At 32.3% G+C, this 14,219-nt stretch overlaps 1 protein-coding gene and 1 long non-coding RNA gene across 3 annotated transcripts; both read right to left on the bottom strand.

The window, feature by feature from the left end:
- Positions 1 to 1,965: 1,965 nt before the first annotated feature.
- Positions 1,966 to 8,823, bottom strand: LOC107898860 (uncharacterized). 2 transcript variants are annotated; one of them, XM_016824425.2, is made up of 14 exons: positions 8,544 to 8,823; positions 7,812 to 8,184; positions 7,247 to 7,324; positions 6,583 to 6,740; positions 5,843 to 5,918; positions 5,062 to 5,129; positions 4,720 to 4,978; positions 4,383 to 4,502; positions 4,150 to 4,256; positions 4,003 to 4,056; positions 3,810 to 3,893; positions 2,946 to 3,109; positions 2,415 to 2,564; positions 1,966 to 2,311 (listed from the first exon to the last, which is right to left on the bottom strand). In XM_016824425.2, the coding sequence occupies exons 2-13, from the start codon at positions 8,125 to 8,127 to the stop codon at positions 2,417 to 2,419; spliced, it is 1,632 nt and encodes a 543-aa protein (XP_016679914.2). In that variant the 5' UTR covers positions 8,128 to 8,184; positions 8,544 to 8,823; the 3' UTR covers positions 1,966 to 2,311; positions 2,415 to 2,416. The 2 variants fall into 2 exon arrangements, with proteins under 2 accessions (XP_016679914.2, XP_040967480.1); XM_041111546.1 differs by having other exon boundaries at positions 2,946 to 3,103.
- A 1,749-nt stretch (positions 8,824 to 10,572) lies between these two features.
- On the bottom strand, positions 10,573 to 11,586 carry LOC121228225 (uncharacterized). The gene is made up of 2 exons (XR_005925776.1): positions 11,281 to 11,586; positions 10,573 to 10,957 (listed from the first exon to the last, which is right to left on the bottom strand). It is a non-coding gene; the product is annotated as an uncharacterized lncRNA (long non-coding RNA).
- Between the last annotated feature and the right edge of the window lie 2,633 nt (positions 11,587 to 14,219).

Raw genomic sequence — 14,219 nt, 5'->3', positions numbered from 1 at the left:
TATTTTATAGATTGAGATATTAACACAAACATAAAATAAATAAATAAAAAAGAAAAAAAGAAAGAAAGATATATTAACATGTTAAAATCAATATAAAATAAATTATTAACATGTAATGTTTTTACATAAATTTATAATATTTTAAACATAAAATATAACATAAAAAGAGACTAAGCGTAACATAGTTATAAATGTTATGTCTAATGTACATAAAATCAATGGAACAAAATAGCTCATATCATAACTTAGTTTAATTTAACATTACGAAAAGTTATTCATATTTCATTAATCAAATAATAATTTTGGATGCAATCAATGTTAGTCGTAAAGGTACATATCAATTACACATGGATTTAAATTTAATTGTAATATGATAGGTGAATTTTGACTTGTTTCAATTGTACACAAATTTTTAATTTTGATTCAATTATAGATATATTAAAAAATAAATAAATTTAATTATTTTAAATAAAATTATTTTTATATACAAAAAAGTAAAACTCATGTTGGGTAAATAAAATTGGTTTTTATACGTACAAAAGTAAAACTAAATTGATGCATAGTATCAATTATTTGTGAAAATATATTCATGCCTCAAATTAAATATTAAACCATAGTCCATATATAATTTTGATATATGAGCCTTAATTATAATGAATGTTGTTTTCAATTTATACAAATAATCTTCCTAATTTACCCAACCTTTTAGTTTAATGACATTGCATTTAGGGGTGTTAATAAGGTTAACCGAACTGAACTAGTATTAACTGAACTAATCGAATTTTTTAATCCTTTAATAGTTAACCGAACCAAAATATTTTGATTAGTTCGGTCGGTTAACCGAAATTTATATATATATATATTTTGTTAAAGCAAGTATAAAAATAATAATTTGATAATGTTCATTTGACTGAATTATCCGAATTAAACTACATATAATTTGTATTATTAATTATTAAGTTCAGTTAATTCAATTAATTCGGTTAATTATTTGATTTCAAACTGAATTAACTGATAACCGAATTTTCAAAAAATTATTAACAGACCTCTGACCGAATTAGATCAATTAATTGACCAATTGACATAATTAAATATATTTAATTAATTCGAATTTAACCAAAATTTAAACACCCCTAATTACATTCGGGGATAACTTTTAAGTATAGATATCAACAAAAGCTTTAAATTGTAAATATTGTTTTTATAATTTTTGGATTTAATTCATTTAAATTCTTCCTTTACTTTTATTTTTGAATGGTTTTTTTTCTTTTATAACTTTTTCTGTGAACTCCATTTGATAATTAAACATGATTATGAATTTAATTCTACTCTTTTTTTTTCTTTAAGTAGTCCTCAACTTTTTTTTTTCAAATTGAACAGTTTTTTTAAAGAACAAATTTTATTGCAATTTGATATAACTATTAGAAATGCCAATGTGACAGTTGGTGTGGTGAGCTCAAGTGTATTTTGTAAAAATACATAAAAATTGACTTCTCTATTCTTCCAATTACTCATTCAATCCTTCATGTAAAATTTTCATTAACTCTAATTAAAACATGATGATGTGATTTTTTAACTATTATGTTGTTGTAGACATTGGCATATTCATTTGATAAAGCCACATAACAGGACAGCAAAACATTGATATGGAAAATAAAAAAATCGCATCATTATTTTAAAAAGGAATTAACAATAAAAATAAGTTACCCAAATCAGACTAATTTTTTACCACTTCAATAATGCACGACATAAAAGGTTTAAAGCAAAAAGAAATAAGCTAAACTGAGAAAAGCTGTAAAGATTTAGGGCTAATTTTTAAACGGAGTTATCCAAAAGTCTGAAAATGAGAAATTCAAAAAGTAGATGAACCAATTTTTGATAAGACAATAGTACAGGGACTAAATCAGTATAAATAGATAAAAGAACACAAGACTAAACTTAGAATTTAACCCAACAAAAACGATATCAAACCACAGTTTTGTTAACCAAATTTATTCCATTAGCAATGCTAAACTTTAGTCTAAATAAAATATTCCTCAAAAAAAAAAGATTTACGTTTTTCTCATCTGCTTCCCAACAATAGAAGACTGAAACAATGCAATTTCCAGTAACAAAAGCTGCATATCAACATGTTATATTACAAATCTGGGATTAAAAATCACAAACTGAGTTTAAAACTTCTAGACAAAATCCCGTATTCAAACAGTTCCACACTGTTGGCCATTATCATGTAAGATTCTTCTTGTTGCAATGGTAAATGGCGCTTGAGACTGCTCGGTAAAAAATAATTCCCCACCCACGATCAACGGTACTAATGAAATAAGGGATTTGAGATATTCGGTTACTATTTCATAGATCCAAGAAACATATCTTACCACAGAAATGAAGTCACTAACAGAGTCGAAACAAGTTACCTTCAACTATGAGTCCACAAGGGCTCTAAGGAGAAAGGTTTATCACTCCGTGTGTGGGCACCTGGAGCTCCGGGTGGAGGTGCATGCACTGTTATAGGAATAACCCACTCACATTTGTCTCTGCCTTCTACGAAAAGAGGATGTTCGTATCTGAACTCAGAATTAAGGAGAAGAATTATATTTGGCAACAGCTAGGGCAGATATATTCTAAATTTCAGTACAACTTCTGAGTCCAAGTGCAAATTCTAACAAATGACGGTCTCAGATTTAGATAACAAATTGTTAGTAGAATTCTATTGTTTCAGCGGTTATGATAAAAATCTCTGTAAAATTGTTATCTAAATCTGATACAAGGCTAATACTTTGTCAGAGTATCATCAATAGATATGAGAAAAATTTGCTGCCACAGTTGAGGGGCATTACCAGCATATGCATATACTTACAAGCATACGACAAATTGATAATCTTTGACCATTAGTGATAAACTCTTTTGATAAGCTAGAACTTTATTGCAGTAACACATGGTCTTACCTTGTCCAGTCTACATTCTTTGGAGTAGTAAAGAATTCAAATCTTAGAACCCACTGCACCGAGACATGAGGAGTGGAAAACGACATGGGACCATCCATGGGGACAGAAAAGAGAAAACCTGTCTGTACCAAATCAGCAACAACCTCATGATGATCACTCTGAACCTACAAGAAAAATCAATAAACATGATTTACCATAGCACTCTAAATATGCAGGAGGAAAAAATAGGTTTCTTATCTTGAGTCATAGGGTTTCAAAAAAGCATCAAAGAAGGAACAGTTTGAAACTTCTAAAAGCCTGATACAGATGGTGTATTCTATGCAATGCTCGTACCTAGACAAAAGCAATGCTTATTGAAATAGAATAATGACTAACAATAAAAGAAGAAAATTCGAAAAATCATTATTTTACTCCCAAATTCATTTTATTGTTTATTTTTACTAAAAAATGGTTTTATTAGAATCATGAAAAGGGTTTAATCAATGTGTTTTTCTTAAGTATAAAAGAGCAAAAACTATAAGGAAAGTGAAAGCTTTTGGGATAATTAACACTATAACACTATCTATGAAAAGAAAAAAAAAACCTACACCAGCAATGAAAAAAAATACCCTACACCAGAAATGAGACAAAAAAGGATTTTAGCAATACAGAACTTCTTAACAAACAAAAAGCATTTGCAAATGTGTCACTTTCCAAGCATACAAGTACATGAATGTGTGAGAAAGAGTAACTTCTTATTACAGGTTTCATTAATATCAAAACAGACCAAGCATTAATTGAGTTCAATAAAAAAAGTTAATATTCTAATTCATGAATCCACCAAAGCAACTCGCTGTGTAGAATTAAAATTTTTGGAAGGCACACCTTGGTAATTGTTGGGGAATTCCTCCTAGAAGGATGAACAAAACGCCGACTTATAGTCTCAGAAGTTTCAAGCGTGACTGAAACCTACAAGATGGAAATTACTCCAGTAAATTACAAGATTAATCATTCAACTGACCATGGTTTCTTCACTTGTTTGGTTCAGTAGTTTCTCAATGGTAATAATTTGCATTACCTCAAGGCATCTTCTAGCTCCTTCTTCATGGAAGAAAGTAAGAGTCCCGCCTATCTGTTATTGAAACAGAAAAATATAAGAATAGGAAAATAAATGGGAGCAAATTCATGCAAGGAGACAGAAGCTACGGTCTAAAACTGATTTTACCATATCACTGAAGTAATAAGTGGACTCAGAGTTCTTAGGAGAGAATCTTAGCAGAACTTGATCATCCATCCTGATATTATAAGACCTTCCTCGAATAAAGCCTTCTGCTGCAGAAAATGTTTGTAGCAAATAAGTTTACCAGGACCCACATATGAGACAGCTCAAGGCTAGATTCATGCTTCATTAGCAACAACCAAAACATGAAAAAGGGAGCAGAAAATCTGGTGCTTTACATGCTAAAGGTTCAGTAGCTCCCGGGCTAGGTGCAGAAGATACTCCTGTTATATCATTTGCAGCTAGTGATTTTGTAGAAGTCTGCTGCTGACTTGGAGATAGAAGTGCAGTTGACACGTCTGCATGAAGAACATCTATTTCAAAATGCATACTAAGCACCAGAAAAAATTACTAATTTGAATCAAATGGTAGAAGAAATTCTGCAGGTCAGTTGAAACTTAAAAGTTACAACAACAATCTAACAGAAGGCAAAAGCATGTAAGTATAATGACAAAAGGAGAGGAAACAAGTTCAGGACAAATAGTGACTCCACATAATCAAGTATAACTTAATTACCAGCACTAGAATCATGCAAGACCTCTGCTACTGATAATCGTGGAAGCCCTACATTTGAAGATAAACTCAAACGGTCTCCATCATAATAAGGACCATCTCTAAATGAAGACCTGGCTGCTGATGATTGCAACGATAGGGAACTTCCAAAGGTTCTATTATGATTTTCCTTTGAAAGATTAAAGGATGAAACAGAAGATATTTCATCCCTTGAGCTCTCATATCCTTCCTCAATACTGTCATACAGGTCATTGACTCTAGCCTGTAACAAATATGAATTTTCTCATTCAACTAAAACAGTAAGTCAAAAGCTTTAGCAGTTGGCAGCATTACTAACAGCCTTACCCATTCTGAATCTCCATCCATCTCTTTCCAGTATATATCTGTTTGAATGGTTGTATCAGGAACAATACCTGAATCATCAATAAAGAAAACATAGTCATCATGCCATATTTTGATATGCAGTATCACAGGCAGTTATTTACACTACGACTCCCATTGCAAACTCAAATTCAAAGAGTAAAAACCATGAAATCTTCAATCATGCTACAAATTTTATGTCATTGTAACTTCAACTTATTCAACTTCTTCCTTAAAACAGTCCAAGCAACGTCAACCAGACTCTTCATTTTCCCAAGGTACTCAAGCCTTGTACCTGTGTCTGATGCATACATTGACATGGGTATGGGGTGTGAACCTCAAAAATAAATAAAACTTGGATAAAAATTGAGCATAACCATTTGGTGCACATACCCATATCCAACACTCACCCAAAGTCCGGGTAACAAAGCATTCAAGAATAAAATGTTTAGCACACTGAAGTCAGCTCTAGGACAGGCGAATAACATAGCATAACTGGATAAAGAATCTAGGCTCTAGCAATGATAAGAAGATATCCACCCTTGCTTAAGATAGAAGTTCTTACATAACTGTGTCTTCCTGTTTTATTGCTCAAGTTATTACATTTATATCCTAAAACTTAGTGAAAATTCTTCACTGCAAAAACATAAATCATCTTATAAAGGGAAAAAGTTACTACTAATTTATTTCACCAAATTTAATAATTAGAAAAGAGATAGAAAGGAAATAGTAAAAAGATGGTAAACCTGAAATAGTAGCAACTTACCATCACTTTCACCATCTTCCATCACCAGACCATTTCCTTTCTGAGTCACCCATACTTGCAAAGGAACACGAGCCTCCTGTTTGGGTTTAAAGTTTATAAATTTCATAAATATCTTAACTCTTTGACAGAATATGCAGTTTGGTGAACTGGACTAGGACACTGACAAGTTCTATCCAAGAATTCACAGGTGTGCATGAGGACAAATGCAAAGAAACACATGCATAGATGTGCCAAAATGTTCATATAAGCATAACTATGGATTTACAAATTCAATGATAAGCCAGATATAACAGGACAAAATGGTAAATTATCTTCTATATTACGGGCAAGTGCACAAATGACGTACCAAACATCATAAGCCTGGGCTATAATAACAACTGGATGACTGAAGAGAATTCAAATTTAGAAAACGTCAAAAACCTTTAGAGGAAAAAGGATTCCAGACAGGACTTTAGCCCTAACTCCTCAAACAGTAACTTTGGACTAGTATCAACATTAACACAAGTGTAAAAATAGCCATTGGCTCCACTGCCCTTCTCACCTATGAACCAATAAAAAACTTATATTGCCATTTTCTAACACACACCACCTAAACCTTCACCTAAAATTTAACACATTTCCTATTTTCAGAAGCACTATCCCTATCAGCAAGTCAAACATGTCTAATTCTGAAAAAAAGAGAACAGAAGATGATTTTGGGATCCTCAATGAAAAAACTATGAAGATTAAGTAAAACCAACCACTTCAGTAAGATCTTTTACTGAATCCTTGCTGGAGTGACCATTTTCCGGTATCAGCCATCGAACAGACAGAGCACTCTTTATATAATATATATAACGAATTGTAGAACCCTTGTAAGATGGAGGTATAACGCTAGGAAGCACAGCCCGTACCACATCTGCAGTTAGCGTCAAAAGTCAGTTACAAAAATGAATCTAGTTGAATCAGACTAATGAAAGATAATATGGTGGAAAGCTGCAACATTTAACAATAGCAAGAGTTAATAAAATACTATTTGCCAAAAAACATAAGTATCAAAACATTGCATGACTGGATGCCCGCAGCCACACAATCAGCTATGGTGACAGTAATCAGTAATATAATTTAGCTTTCATCTTCAAAATCACATGTGTATAATTTGTCTCCTTTGCTGATAATATACTTAGCATTTGTACTTTCTTCCTTCTGCTTTTTTTCTTATGACAAAATTCATCCTCCTAGTTTTTTATTTTCTCTTTAACAAGTTAGGTTTTGACCAAATCATGATGGCATGTGGTCATTAAGACAACATGGCCCGTATGAAGAAACACTCATTAATAGCATAATTACATATTGTGATGAAAAAGCTTTACACAAGCACTTGCATATACATCAAATTTAGACAAAGCCAGGAAATGGACGAACAAGTTTTTGCAGAACCAGAAGGCACAATCTGATTTGAAATCATTGATGGTGTTGAACAGTCCAGAAAAACATGTTCACCTGAAAAAGATTGAGAATAATAATATAAATAATAAATAAATATACAAAAGATAAAAATCAAACTAAAAAGAATAGAGTATAAGGTCATTGCTACAATATGATCTTTTCTTTCTGATATCAATTTCAGTTCTATTCATATCCTGGTAAAAAGAAAGCCAATGGATAATTCAGTTTATCTAAATTTTCTGAGATGGAGATCAAATTGCCCAAAATCAGCAGCTTACATAAATGCTAAAAGTTAAGAAAATGAAATATATTAGAAATCTAGAAAAACTCCTTTATACTTATCTGAATTCATTGTCCTAGTGGAAACATAAGTACTTTGAACTCAATCTATTTAATATGCAATACGATGTAAAACATAAATTTACTTGCATTACTCACTTCATTTTACCATCCAATAAAAATATAACTGAAAATCACGAAATTGATGAACTAAATAAACAATGAATATATATAGTTCAACACATATATGCGGTAAACAAACCTCTCCTTTGTTTTGTTCCAGCCGCTGGTTTTTGAGTGGCATACCATTGAGTGTCCAACTTCTCGATCCCTTTGATTTCGAAGCCAAGCTTTTCAATCAAAAGCGAAGGTACAATGGCACCAGTATTGCCACTAGTAAAGGGATTGCAGATCTCAATTGTAACATAAACAGAATCTCCAGGTCTATACACATCTCTATCTGTCTGCAGTTTTAGCGTCGGATTCAATTCTTTGAATTCCTTTTTATCGCCTTCCACAGAATTGCCAACTTTATTTGATCCCCCACCTCCAAAGAAAGAAAACCTAGATGCCAACATTGCCTCTAAACTGTTTTCATTTATTTTTTTATGAAATTCATTAACAAAGTAATTAGCCTGCAAAATGCATAGAACATAAGAAATTAGAAATTACTTTGCCGAGCAGACGAACTCCGTAACAAAGAGAAACAACAATCTAAGACCCAAAAGCAACTAATTTGCTACTTTGTTTGGTGTACAAATTTTAAGAAAGGCAAATGAAATTGTTTCCCGTTCCATTTCATCGGGAACAGAACAGAAACTAAATAACTCTGCAAATGTAATGAGAAGAATTCCAGAATAAAACAAATTATGACTGATATACAGAGAGGTCCATTTTAAAGATCCGATCAGGAACAAAACTTAGATCGCATTTAAATTGATATCGCTATGAAAAGAAACCGGATGTGGTAAGATAACGAACGGATCAAACATACCTGATAGAATTACGATGAAATGAATTGGAAAAAAAAAGGAGCTCTAAGCTTAATCTCTAATCACCCAGGCCACATTTGAAACCCTAATTCCCTTGCTGTTTGGTTGGTGAAATAAAATGGAAGTAAAAAGCCTTCTTTAATTGAAATCCACTTGACTGATTACTTATCAGAGGCCATAGAAGTAGTAGCACTGCATGAATCTAAACTTGGCTAAAATCTCCAAAGAGCTCTTAGATTTTTTTTTCCTTTTTTCTTTCTAATAAGCCCTTTTTTAAGGGACTAAATAAACTCTATTATCTCTTGTTATCCTTGTTTAATTAATTACTATTTTTATTAAAATTACTAAATTATTAGAAAATTTAAATTTAGATGTTACGCTTTTTTTCTCCAATATATCAATTGAAAAATAAAATTGACAAATAACAATATTTTCTGAATCAGAGAACCGATTTCCTATTAAATCACCGGTCCAACCGGAACATAGATTAAAAAAAGAAAATTTTAAAAAACAATTATTAAAAAAATTTAAAAAAATAAAAAACAAAAATTAAACACATTAAAATAATAACATCATAATCATCAATTGTACATTACAAATTCAATTAAAAATTAAAACATTAGCTGTATTAACATCAAGTCATTAACAAATAACAACAACAATAAAAAAGTGCTACTGTTTAAAAAAATTGCTTTTGTTCAAGAGAGAGAGAGAGAAACAGCTGAATTTGACCTTGAAGGCGATGAATGCGGCTTGAAATGGTGGCCAACGACAACACAATAACGAAGGTCTAAAGCATCAACATGAACAGCCAAATGTATTTTCCAAGTTCAACATTTAAAATAAAATTGGATTTATTTTTTTTATCATAGTAATTTAGCCCAAAATATAAAAACTAGTTCAACTAATTTTTTTATTGATCATCCGATTTTTCATTTCTGGTCCAAAGATAATTCTATTCAGTTGGCCAGTCAACTAATTATTTAACTAATTTCTGATCAATCTATCAATTTGAAAATATTGTTTTATATCAAACTTACTTAGTACCTTTGTGTAGAACTAGTGAAAGGGCAAATAGAACTTATTTTTTCATGTTTATTTTCGACAACCCTTTCAAAAAGTTTAAACCCATTCTTAAACTCTGCCTAAATCTAATTGAGGCATGAGGACCTCAACTTCATACATGAGCATATTGTGAGCAACAACATTAGTTATTGCTTCAACATCTTTTTGCTTAGCGATTTTATAAACCAATAATAAAGAAGAAAAACTCAACAAGAAAGAGACAAGGCAAAAACAACAAAATGTTCTCAAATAAAATCACTTGCAAATAAGAAAATCCAATATTTGTAGAAGAAACTTTGAAGCAAAGAGAAAGTAGAAGTGAAACATTATATTTTCAGATAAGGTAATAGGAAAAGGAAAAGAAAAAAAACTCATCGCTTGCCTTGTAATGGGCAACTATCATTTAATTGTAGTTTTTCGTATATCTTAATCGCAACTATTCATTATTATACTATTTCTTGTCGCATAACTCAATGCAACTCTGAAACACAATTTTTAAGTTTTTTTTTTTGTGTGTGTGTGTGTGTGTGTGTGCTCCATTGTATCCTATAGTTCTAGTAATTAAGAATGTAGGACATTCCCCTTCCCCTACGATAGGTCATTATTATCAACCTTTACTGATTCTTATTTTCCCACTAAAAACAATATCCCTTTATTGCTCAAAATTTATTTGACATTGTAAATCAAAATTATTTTAAATTATCATAAGTTTGCAACTAACCTCATGGTTTCAAAAAGATTTTATCTGAAAGGTGCTATACAAAATTTTCACAAATATTATTTAAGATTGATGTCTAGCCTTACAAGTTTTAAAAATGTCATTTTCATGGAACACAACATGAAATCTCTCAGATGAAGTTATCAAAAGGTTGATGTATGACCTCATATAGATGACCCTTCAACAGAAGGAAATTTATCAAAATACTTTAATGAATTATAGATACACAAGGTCGATAACTCACCTTGTAACTTGAAAATATCCTTATAAGTACATCACAAAATATTATACATAGTTGAAAAACGTATGTAATGGGCCATTTTTTCCCGGGCCCGAAGAAGAACCAAAATACAAAATAAAAACAAAAATAAAAGTCCAAATGTTATTGACAGTCCATTTACACATTAAAAGGGCCCAAATTAAAAATCCAAAACTAATCAGCCCAATTACAAACCCTAACCCAATTAAGCCCACAACATTTTCAACCCAGAAAAAAAAGGAAAACCCTAGGTGCGCCGTACCTAGGTTTGCCCTTGACACGTCCATCGCCACTGGCGCGCCTGCAGCACCACCCATGTACCATCTGACATTCTTCAACCAACCCTGGCCCCGTCCTATCACTTCCGTCTAGGCCTGCAAAACAAAAACAAAAAAAAGAAAGCAAGATAGAGGGCAGAAACACGCAAAGCAAAAGCAATAGCAAAATAGATAATGTATTTGTAACATTCTCGGCTATAAGAGCCACTGAAAATCGATGTAGTGGGGGTTTTTTTTTAATACAAGAAAAATTGTATTACACGAACATATTTTCAGAGAAATCAAAAGCAGAAAACAAGTTTAAAAGGTGTTTGCTTTTATTTTTTTAATTTGGTTTTTTCCTATTTGTTTCTGTTTTTTTTATTTTTACAATTTTTTTTAACAAAAAGCATAATAAAAGGAAGAAAAAGAAATCTCACGGGAATAACCCCACGGTCACGTTGCCAGAAATCTACTCTCCGTCGTCTGAATCGGGCCAAAAGGGGAGGGAGAGAGGCTTTTTCCTTCGTGTTTTCCGAGTTTGGAGAGCTTTTCTTTCGAGACCTCTTAAAAAAGGCCGAAAATTAGATCTTTGCGTGGCTCCGACCACCACCCACGGTGGAGCCACGGCGGCCTGGCGCCGTGCAATGATGGGTCTTATAAACCCTAGCAGAGAAAAATGAGGAAGAGGGGAGCTGCATCCTATTCTTTTAAGAAAGGGAGCAAGAAATGGCAAAAAAAATAAAAACTTGGTTTAAATAACAGTGCAAAACGGTGCTGTTTTGCACCACGGGCACCAGCATTGAAACGGCGCTGTATCGAGCCACCCGTGCGCAACCCGACCCGCTCTAGGGAGGGTCCGCGCGTTTTTAGACCATTGGGTTATTTACAACCCTAGTCCCTCCAAGTTCTGTCCATCTTAATTTCATCCTTTTTGTTTATTTTCTCATTTTTTAAAATTTGTCCGCGGGATTTTGCCTAGTTTTCAATCGGGTCCTTGACCCATTGGCGCCCTGGAATGCCGACACGTGTCCGAATATTGGGCTTTTTGCCCATTAGCCCTCGGACTTGCGTTTTTTAATTTTAGTCCTCACTTGTTTGTTTTATCATAGTTTCATACCTGGAATTTCACTTTTATCTCAATTCAGTCCCAAATATGTTCGATTTCAATTCATTTTGCGAATTTGTTATTTATTTATTTATTTATTCTAAAGCCTTTCTTTTCATACATTATTTCTTTTAAGTTATTTTATTATTATTATTTACTTAAAGTCTTTCATGTATTATGTATTTAAAATCACTTCAAACTATTATCCATCTTAAGTTTATATATATTACTATATTAGTCGTTTTAAACTGTTTTACATTTTAAAAAAAAATATTTTTCATGCGTCATTTATTGTTAAATTATTTTTTATATATTATCTATTTTAAATTTTTATATGTTATTTAGTTATACTATTTTATATGTTAATCGTTTAAAATTCATCATTATTATTTACTTTAAACCTTTCATATATTATTTATTTTAAAATATTTTATATATATTTTATTTTAGATTATTTCATATATTATCTATTCAAAATTTTCATGTATAGTGTTTAATTTAAACTGTTTATATGTTATTAATTTTAAAATTTATATATATTGTTTATTTTAAAAGCTCTTTTATTATTTATTTTAAGTTTTTATACATTGTCCATTTGAAACCCCCTTTTTTATATTCTTTATTTATAATTGTTTCATTTGTTATTTATTTTAAATCGTTTTTGTACGGGCCCAATTTTGCTCGGGCCCGATATAATAAAACTAATTAGCCCGAGCCCAAATCACAAAAAAAAACAACAAAAACAGTCCAATAAATAATAAACCTAATACCCAATTAAAACCTAATTACCAGCCTAAAAAACACACACACACACACACAAAAAAAAAACCCATTACAAATTAACCCAATACCCAAGCCCAATTCAAAACCCTAGCCCAACTATTTTAAAATTTTTCAGCAATCAACCTTCAGCCGCAGCTCAGCCCCCAGGTGTGCTGCCGAACCTCTAGGCCAACCATTGGCCACCTTGCGCACTACCACCGTCGCACGCCCCACGCATGCCCCTCTCCTCCATGCGTCTAACACCCCTCAAAGCCTGCAAACAAGCAAGAAAAGAGGACACAAAAAGACAAAAACCATGTGCAAACAACAAAGGAGATAGCAGAGAAACAATAGCGAAATCGGCTATAAAGCCTTGGGAGGAACCCGATTGAAGAAGGGGGTGTTTAAAAGGGGGTTCTTCTTTTTTGATAGAAAAAAAAGATTTAGTAACACAGATATTAGAGATCGAAACAAACATAAACAAAGGGTAGCAAGAAATCAAAAAAGGTTGATTTTCACTTTCGTTCTAAGATTTGAGTTCATTTATTTTGTTTTTTATTTTTCTTTTTTATATACGAAAATAGACAAAAGTAAAAGAAAAGAAATAAGGAAACCTCACCTGAAACCACGGACGCGTCGCCGGAGAACCTTCTCCATCGTGGCGATTGGGTTCGAAGGAGAGGGCCACGGGTTTCTCTCTTGGCTCCCAAAGGACGTCGAGGTGCTTGGCCTTCGAAGGGCTCCCAAGCGGGGTTTAAATACCCATGGTCGCGCGTCGCCGGGCACCGAAAATAGTGGCGATACGGTGGACGGTGAGATAGCCCGATCGGCTGAAGCAAAGAGAGAGGGAGAGAGGGCAAAAGGCCCTCAGTTTTTTTAAAGAGAAACTGAAATGAAGAAAAGAAACTAACTTAAATACTAGAGGCAAACGGCGCCGTTTGGGAGTGGGGGTCCAGGTGCCAAAACGACACAGTTTTGGACCTCCCACACGCGACCCGCCCTACGCCCACGGAGGATCCGCGCATTTTGACCGAATGGTCTATTTGCGCATGGGATCCCTCTACTTTCTTGGCGCATTTCAATGTGTCCTCCCTTCCTTTTTTATTTCGAATTTGCCCCAAATTTGTGTTCCAAAATTCAATATAGTCCTTTTTTAATTAATCAACCATTTTTTATTAATTAATCAACTTTATTTTTATTATTAATTCTATTATTGCTACTTATTATTATTGCCATTATTCTATTATTTCTTATATTTTATCATTATTGTTGTTACTATTTATATCACTGTTTTACATTATAGTTATAATCATTATTATTCTTTATTTGTTATTGTTGTTATTCTATTATTGTCGTTATTGTTAATATTGGAGCTATTTTTGTCCTTATTATTTTATTGATATCATTGTTTTCTATGTCATTATTATTGTGTTATCATTAGTATCACCACTATGTCATCAAATCAATCAATTTTATATTAAATTTGTCATATTATATTATATTATTTTC

The sequence above is a fragment of the Gossypium hirsutum genome, chromosome A04 (genome assembly GCF_007990345.1).
Source record: "Gossypium hirsutum isolate 1008001.06 chromosome A04, Gossypium_hirsutum_v2.1, whole genome shotgun sequence".
Taxonomy (NCBI): domain Eukaryota; kingdom Viridiplantae; phylum Streptophyta; class Magnoliopsida; order Malvales; family Malvaceae; genus Gossypium; species Gossypium hirsutum.
The sequence above is the reverse complement of the archived record's forward strand: the minus strand, read 5'-3'. Positions and strand labels throughout refer to the sequence as shown.

Excerpts from the sequence above, each read along its gene's own strand:
- LOC107898860 (XM_016824425.2), bottom strand. The coding sequence starts at position 8,127 with ATGTTGGCATCTAGGTTTTCTTTCTTTGGAGGTGGGGGATCAAATAAA. Across the intron at positions 4,257-4,382 it reads AGCTACTGAACCTTTAGCAT|CAGAAGGCTTTATTCGAGGA; the intron begins GTAAAGCACCAG and ends CATTTTCTGCAG. Across the intron at positions 3,110-3,809 it reads ATTCCCCAACAATTACCAAG|GTTCAGAGTGATCATCATGA; the intron begins GTGTGCCTTCCA and ends TTTTTCTTGTAG.